General features: G+C 36.3%; 1 protein-coding gene across 1 annotated transcript; it reads left to right on the top strand.

The window, feature by feature from the left end:
• The first annotated feature begins 3926 nt into the window (after positions 1 to 3926).
• Positions 3927 to 7840, top strand: LOC110904901 (phosphoinositide phospholipase C 6). Its single transcript, XM_022150767.2, has 8 exons — positions 3927 to 4322; positions 5098 to 5294; positions 5371 to 5506; positions 5585 to 5794; positions 5876 to 6153; positions 6248 to 6365; positions 7013 to 7252; positions 7347 to 7840. The coding sequence occupies exons 1-8, from the start codon at positions 4005 to 4007 to the stop codon at positions 7638 to 7640; spliced, it is 1791 nt and encodes a 596-aa protein (XP_022006459.1). The 5' UTR covers positions 3927 to 4004; the 3' UTR covers positions 7641 to 7840.
• The last annotated feature ends 517 nt before the right edge of the window (positions 7841 to 8357 follow it).

Below are 8357 nucleotides of genomic sequence, written 5' to 3'. Positions count from 1 at the left end.
TGAGTGAACTAATCCTGGTCATACACGTGTGTAGATCAATAGTCAGGATTTGTGGTATGTTTGGCATGAAGCTTTTAGGAGCTTCTAGCTTTAAGCTTTTAAGAAAAAACTCCTACTCAATAAAAAGTCTTGTTTTGTTGAAGGAGCTAGCTTTTAGGTTAGGAGCTTTAAGCTTTTGGTTGAACGCTACTACTAGTAGCGTTTAGAAGGAGCTACAAGCTTTTAGGGAAAAAATGACTATTTTAACCTCTAAAAATAGGAAACTTTTTAATGCACCAACTTTCTAAATTTTTAGTTATGTCCATTTTGGTCATTTTATACATTTTATTAAAAGCTCCAGCTACTCTACCAAACACCAAATATATCTAAAAAGCTACAGCTATTAACTACCAGCTACAGCTACCAGCTTCCAGCCACCAGCTTACAGCTTACAGCTTCCAGCTAGCAGCCACCAGCTACTTTTGCCAAACATACCCTTGATGTTGAAAGACACTAGTGTATTTTACGATTTGATGATTAGATCCTGGCCATACACGTGTGTAGATCAATGGCGGGGATTTGTTCATTCAGTTCGCAAATACACTAGTGTTCACTCTAGAACCCCACCATATGACTAAATATGCAATTATAAATAGTTAATTCACTTTGTACATTGTTTTTACCTTCTTTTATAGAGGAGATACTCCTTTAGTTTTTGTTTTCTAAGCGATGTGGGACAAAAAAAATGAAGGATATAAACCTTATCGAGCCAGCTCACGAGTCGAGCCAAACCAAGCTCGAGCTCGGCTCGTTTACAAGCCGAGTCGAGCCGAGCTGGCTTGTTTACAACTGAGCCAATTTCGAGCCGAGCTTTCTTCGAGCTTTTTTCTAGCGAGTTTCGAGCGAGCTGCGAGCCACGAGTCTTTTGAACACCCTTGTGGATCCCACCCTCGCCATGCCCAAGCCCCTCTACACCCCATAATCTAACATATGATGGCGTATCTCAATGATAATATATTGAAGTCTACGAAAAAAGTTAAAAATAAAAACCACTGCGAGAAAAAAAAAATTGAAGTTAGACCGTAAAAATATATTATATGATTGGTGTATTATTAAACAAACAATTAAACTTATTTTGAATTTCAAAACCAAGAACTCATGCTTTCTTGTTGTACCAAGATTTCATGTTTTGCAAATAGCAATGTAATGTAAAATTACGATGAAAAAATCATTTAAATTGAAAAACTCGATACTCATAAACAACACTTTACAATAAAACAATGAATATACAAGTAGTTATGAGGGGTCTTGATGAGCATGTGAATGTGAATAACAATTGTAATCTTTGATGATGTGTGACTCTTCCTGTTTAAAATGTTAACATCAATCAATATAATTCAACAAAGAAAACGACACTAGTTTGCCCACAAAATAAGAAACATACCAAATTAATTATATAAAAATTAAAAATAAATCAAGAAATTAAACTGTACAACAATCTTTTAAAATTAAAAGAGAAGTGATTACTTTATCTGCCAGATGAAAGGCAAAACAATCAAAAGAGGGGCTATTTTGATTTAAGTCCATTACTTTCTTTGCTCCAAGGGCCACACGGCCCACACCATAACCATACCCGTTCCATTAAAAAAGAAAATGATGGTCTCATGGTAATTTTAATGAAAGGTATCATACTATCATGTAATATCATGTAATAGTAGTAGTAATACTAACAATAATAATGTTATTTTTGGTTATATTATTAAATTCGATAACGCCATACGCCGATAGATTGTTTCTCATGTAAGATTTTAAGTTGCTATGTTATATTTACACGTAACAACCTTAAAGGTCCATTCCTTGGATTAGTGAATCTATTAATCCGAATTCCTTTGGTTAAAGGAATCCAAGATATGTTTCACGAAAATTTGAACTTCGAGTTCAAATCAAATGACTAGAACGTCTAAGGGATCATTTGTTTCTAAAGATGTTCCATATTCTATGAGATCTCAACATCTGGCGACACCTCACCACCGAATCCAAGCCACTCAACACCAGAGTCCCACACCCCATAACTAGCAAATAGCTTCGCCTCCACCCCACCACAAGGAAATAGATTATAGGCGTCGTCCGATTAAAAGCCTAAGATATCCAACTAACAAGATGAAAACTACCCTCCGGTTTCATTCCCGGATTCAAAGAAGAAGACGAAAACCAAGGAAAGAATCGGTGGGTATCATTCTAGTTTCATTGCTCATCAGTCACGACTCTTTTGATTTTACTTTTATAAGACTACAATACTTTATAAAAAGGTTCTAGATTTTATGAACGTCTTTAGGGGCACACGATGTATAATATATCAATGAAACGTAACTACTTAATTCCGACAACATTTTGAGAAGTTACTCACATTGTAAATTTTTTAATCTTGAGTAATTTTCCTATCTTATGTTATACAATTCTCATAATGATAGAAAAAAAAGTTATTGTCTCATATTAGTCTCAGCTCTCAACCATCTTCAACACCACGACAACTCTATGGTAGTCGGCTCCTAGCTACCGTATACCTATATAGTAAACGTTTAAAACCAAAAAAAGTTATCTTCTTATCAGCTTTAATCTATTTCAAGATAAAAAAAGTTTCACATGTGGTGAAATTTATTAAAAGATATCGCCAATTAATCAACGAAAAGTCATATCGATTTTCTCATATATATATTCTATTTGTAAAAAGTACGGATTATAAATGTAATTACTATGACCAAATGTGTAATCTGATATATATAATATATGTTATAAAAAATACATTTTTTCAAAGGTGCTATTCATATAGTCAATTCATATGAATTTGACATATATAATGTATGTTATTACAAAATACATAACATGTAACATGTTGAACAAACCGCATAGTTTGAAAAAGCTCAAGATAGAAAATGAAAAATGATTTATTATGTGAGCTGTTTCTTAAATTAAATTTGATTTAATTAATCGAAAACAAACAAATAACAGAACCCCCACAAATTCCTAAGACATAGAAGCCTTCTTCTTCTTTTTTTTTTTTTTTTTTTTTTTTTTTTTTTTTTTTGTAAAGAACATAGAAGCCTTCTTAATCTTCAAAACCTTAGCGATCCACCTATCTCACTTTGTGTTTCTTCTTGTCGTCTCCTTGCCTCTTAAGTCTTAACCAACTTGAAAAAATCAACTCCTTACCTCTTAAGTCTTAAGTGATTTGAAAAAATCAACATTTCAACCGATTTATTATATTAAAAATATATATTACTTTTTGTAGGATAATTACAACATTTTAAATGTCAAGATATCATTTTGGTTGTGAGACATACACCTAACCATTTCTCCATCAGCCTTTCATAAAAAAAATAAAATAAAATAAAAAAACCTTACTTACGGTGCAAGGGTCACTACCCCTCCAACCTGTAAATAACTCATACTATCACCCAATCACACTATGCCACCTCATAATAAAAATAAAAATAAACCTTACTTTTGGTGCAAGAGTCACTACCCCTCCAACCCGTAAATAACCCATACTATCCACCTAAGCACACTATGCCACTTCAACTCCACCTATTTGAACCCTTCGGAAGTCGGAACCCAAATCCACTTTCCGAGGCATTCCATAAACACTTGCAACCCATGCCATTGCATCGTCTTTCACATGAACGTTCAACTCCACAACCCTCGTCGGGTACTACTCTACTCTCCGCTCCACCTAACCTGAATCGGGTACTACTCTACTCTCCGTCCACCTAACCTGAACAGCTTACGACGATGTAGCCACAGTACCCGAGCCACTCGCAACCACTAACCGTGTGTTGCCCATTTTACCCTTAATTATCATAAAAAATAATTAAAAAAAAAAAAAGTTTACTTCATTTTGACTTTTCAAGAGTTGACTGTAGGTTAAGTTGAACTGCGATATAAACATAAAACATGTTCCAAGAAAAATGTAAACCGGAAAGAAGACACTGTTAAACAAGAAAACGAACAAGTGAACAACTACAACAATGGAAGATAATTATCATTACTACAAGATGATCGTCTTCAACCGGAAGTTCAAGATCACCGAACGTAAGCCACCGCCGGACGTCACCGACGCCTTCAGTTTCTGCACCGACGGAGACTCCCAGATGTCGCCGGATCACTTCCGTCGGTTTTTGATCGAGTTTCAGCGACAAGAACATACCACAATCGACGACGCTAAGCGGTTAATGGAGCTTGTTCTTCACCGCTTCCGACCTAACTTTACTCTCTGCTCTTTCACCCTTGATGATTTCTTCAAATACCTCTTCCTTGATGACCTCAACTGCCCCATCCCATCACAGGTTTGTTTGTTTGTTTGTTTGTTTGTTAAAACAGTTTATTATTGATCTTCATGTTTTTTTTTTTTTTTTTTTTTTTTTTTTTTTTTTTTTTTTTGTAGCACTTGTTAAGAATCAGCCTATTTGGTAGACTTGCTGTATTGAACTATGATTGAATTATATTAAATTCATCTTTTTGTCATGATTTTAAGTTTTTTTTTGGTATTTTTGTTTTTTATTTTATTTTGAATCTTTAAAGGGTTTTGGTTGAGGAAAAAGGTGTAGTACTTTGTGAAACTAGGGATGAGCTCGGTACTGTTCGGTACCGAACCGGTACCAGAACCAAAAGTACCGGTACCGAAAATCCTCAAAAGTGGGTACCGGTATCGGTACCGAATATACCCGGTATCGGTACGGTTCGGTATCGGTACTGGTTCGGTACCGGTACGGTACCGGTATTTAAGGGTAAAAACCGGTAAATACCAGTACCGAAAACGTCAAAAGTCGGTACCGAATCGGTACTGAAAAGGTAACCGATTCGGTACCGGTACCGGGTCCATTTTGCTCATCCCTATGTGAAAGTAATGATTGATCTTGATTTTGTGCACTGATTTTGCTTCCTAAAATGGTCAATTTTATTTCCCCTGCTACATTGCATATTTGCATTTTGTTATGTTATTGGTAATGGTAATATTTCAAATGAAGTTAACTGTTTGTCTGGTTTGGATTGTTCAATGTCACATGTTTTTGAAAACCTACATCGACACGCCTCGGTTAACATATGTATGTATATTTTTAGGTACACCATGATATGACTGCGCCGTTGCAACATTATTTCATATACACCGGCCACAACTCGTACCTCACGGGAAACCAGTTCAATAGTGATTGTAGTGAGGTACCAATTATAAAAGCGCTTCGTAAAGGCGTGAGGGTGATCGAGCTAGATTTATGGCCGAATAGTGCAAAAGACGGGATTCATGTTCTTCACGGGTGGTACGACATTTTTCTTTCTCTCGTATGAACGGGTTTTAGAAGTTTGATTTCGTGATTAAAATTTGAATGAAAATAGGACTATGACGACTCCAGTAAGGCTTAGCAAATGTTTGAAGTCCATTAGAGAGCATGCTTTTGTGAATTCTCATTATCCGGTGATCATCACTTTAGAAGATCATCTTACACCAAATCTTCGAACTAAAGTTGCAGCGGTTAGCCGTTAAACTTCTTATTTGTTTGAAGTTCGAAATACAGTTAATATTTACAGACTGTTGTGGCGTTTTTTATAGATGGCGACAGAAATATTTGGAGATATGCTTTACTGTCCAAAAGCAGGAGATAACGATGAATTCCCTTCACCCGAAGAATTAAAGCATCGTATCATTCTTTCGACAAAACCACCAAAAGAATGCCTTGAATCTAATAAGCTTGAAGAAGAGTTGATTGCAGAGGACGAGACGCCTTGCGTCTGTGAAAATGCAAACCCGAGTGATGAAACGGTTAGCTAATTAACATTATAAAGTTCATTTTACTGGTTGATTAAAGGGATGTTCTGTTTTTAGTTTCGGTTCGTTTAGCAGATTGGAAGTAATCAGGAAGGTAACGTGTCCAACTTAAATCAAAATTTGTCTGAGTTTCTTCGCATCGACTCTGAAGATGAAGATGGAGAGGCTGCAAATGAGAAACCGGGACAGAAAACGCCTCGTGAATACATACAAATCATTGGGATTCATGCTGCTAAAGCGAATAAGGAATTACGGCAGGCGTTAGAGGTTGGATCGGGGAAAGGTAAACGTGTTAGTATGAGTGAACAAACACTCGAAAAAGCTGCAGAAGATTATGGAAGTGATTTAGTCAGGTAATTAACCTCTGAAGTTTGTTTTTATTTAAACCACTGGTGGACGGTAATATGACATTTTGCATGTTGTATATATCGGGTATGTTTCCATTAGGTTTACTCAAAAGAACTTTGTTAGAGTGTTCCCAAAGGGTACACGGGTTACCTCATCAAATTTCAAACCGCTACTTGCATGGATGCATGGTGCCCAAATGGTCGCGTCCAATATGCAGGTGAGTTTTGGGCTTTAAAGCGGAAATCGTTTGGCTAATAACACGTCAAAATGGGTTTGGGTCAACGGGTCGGGTCAAGTTGTGCCGGTCTGCCACCACTTGTATTTTGGAATTGATAGATGTTACAAGTATTACAAAACCTCTAATGAGTTATTTTTTGGAAAAATTACAAGTATTGTCCTTTATCTTTATACCACTTTTCAGGCGGTGTCCTTTTTAACGAATGTTGGCAGGCGGTGTCCTTTACTAGGTATTTTGTTGCAAGTTTAGTCCTTTACACCCAACCCAGTTAAAAAACCCTGTTAATTGTTGACAGGCGGTGTCCTTTACTAGGTATTTTGTTGCAAGTTTAGTCCTTTACACCCAACAATTAACAGGGTTTTTTAACTGGGTTGGGTGTAAAGGACTAAACTTGCAACAAAATACCTAGTAAAGGACACCGCCTGTCAACATTCGATAAAAAGGACACCGCCTGAAAAGTGATATAAAGATAAAGGACAAAACTTGTAATTTTTCCTTATTTTTTTCTAAATAAAAATTGAGGTTTTTGTAATATTCAATATTTAAATACATATTTAACGTGTTTGGCACTCTAATGATCTGAAAACACAAGACATTCAACTAATAACACATTTGTTTATAAATAGGGATATGGCAAATCACTTTGGATGATGCATGGAATGTTTCGGTCCAATGGAGGATGTGGTTACGTTAAGAAGCCTGATTTTTTAATGAGGAGCGGTCCTAATAATGAGGTGTTCAATCCGAAAGTAACATTACCTGTGAAGAAAACTTTGAAGGTGACGGTATATATGGGTGACGGGTGGCATATGGATTTTAGCCAGACTCATTTTGATACATTCTCACCACCGGATTTCTACACAAAGGTTAGTAGTTATGCTACTTTTGATGTCGAACTTATCGCTTTTAGACTTTGAATAATCTTTAGAATGTTTGACTTTGACTTGAATTGACCAACAGATGTATATGGTTGGAGTACCAGCCGATGTCACCAAGAAGAAAACCAAAGTGATTAAAAACGATTGGATACCCATATGGAATGAAGAGTTTACATTCCCATTGACAGTCCCTGAGCTGGCTTTACTAAAGATCGTTGTACGAGAACACGACGTGTCTGAGAAGGATGACTTTGCCGGTCAAACATGTTTGCCTGTGTCTGAGTTAAGAAGCGGGATCCGATCCATTCCACTACATAACAAAAAAGGAGAAAAATTCGAATCTGTCAAGCTTCTTATGCGGTTTGTCTTCGAGTAGACAAACACTCGTAGCTACTTAATATCGCTAGATCCTGTTGTAGTTAGACTGTTACATGAGAGCTTCTACTTTGTATGTAATATATGTTGTACGGTATTTGATCCATGCGACGCATGAAACAATGTTATCGGATTGTAAAGCACATAAGTTGACCCATGGCTAAAATGCCAAGATCCATGACATGAACAGTTGCGATCTCACTAAATCACGCAGTTGGGGTTCAAAAATCATAGCCACAATAAAATTAGACGCATTACCCACACGGGTTCTAGTTTATAATCTTTAGTTCTACAATCTACTGTTTGGTCAAGCTCCGCCACTACCTGTAAATCTGTAATACATGTTTGCAACAATCAAAAAGGAGAAATTTCTCACTTTGATATTAGTAACTATTATTTTGTAACCTTTATTAAAATTATCCAAATCATGTTATTATTACTTCATCACCATCCTAACAATTCATTTGTCGGTTAAACTCAACATTCTGACTACATCAAAAACTTAGTTTTAGTTTTATAAAAACAGGTGAAACTTACCTATAAATATTTGTTTCATAGTTCCCTGCATTAACAAGTTGTACAATCACAATCTGGCGACCGTCGGGCAACACATGATTAGTAGCATACCACCTCCAGTTAACCAACCCGACGGTATCTCTTTCCAATCACATTTGCCACAGGACTTATCGAACACCCTTACAATCCGTTCGCCATCATT

This window comes from Helianthus annuus, chromosome 14, assembly GCF_002127325.2.
Source record: "Helianthus annuus cultivar XRQ/B chromosome 14, HanXRQr2.0-SUNRISE, whole genome shotgun sequence".
Classification (NCBI taxonomy): Eukaryota; Viridiplantae; Streptophyta; class Magnoliopsida; order Asterales; family Asteraceae; genus Helianthus; species Helianthus annuus.
The sequence above is the reverse complement of the archived record's forward strand: the minus strand, read 5'-3'. Positions and strand labels throughout refer to the sequence as shown.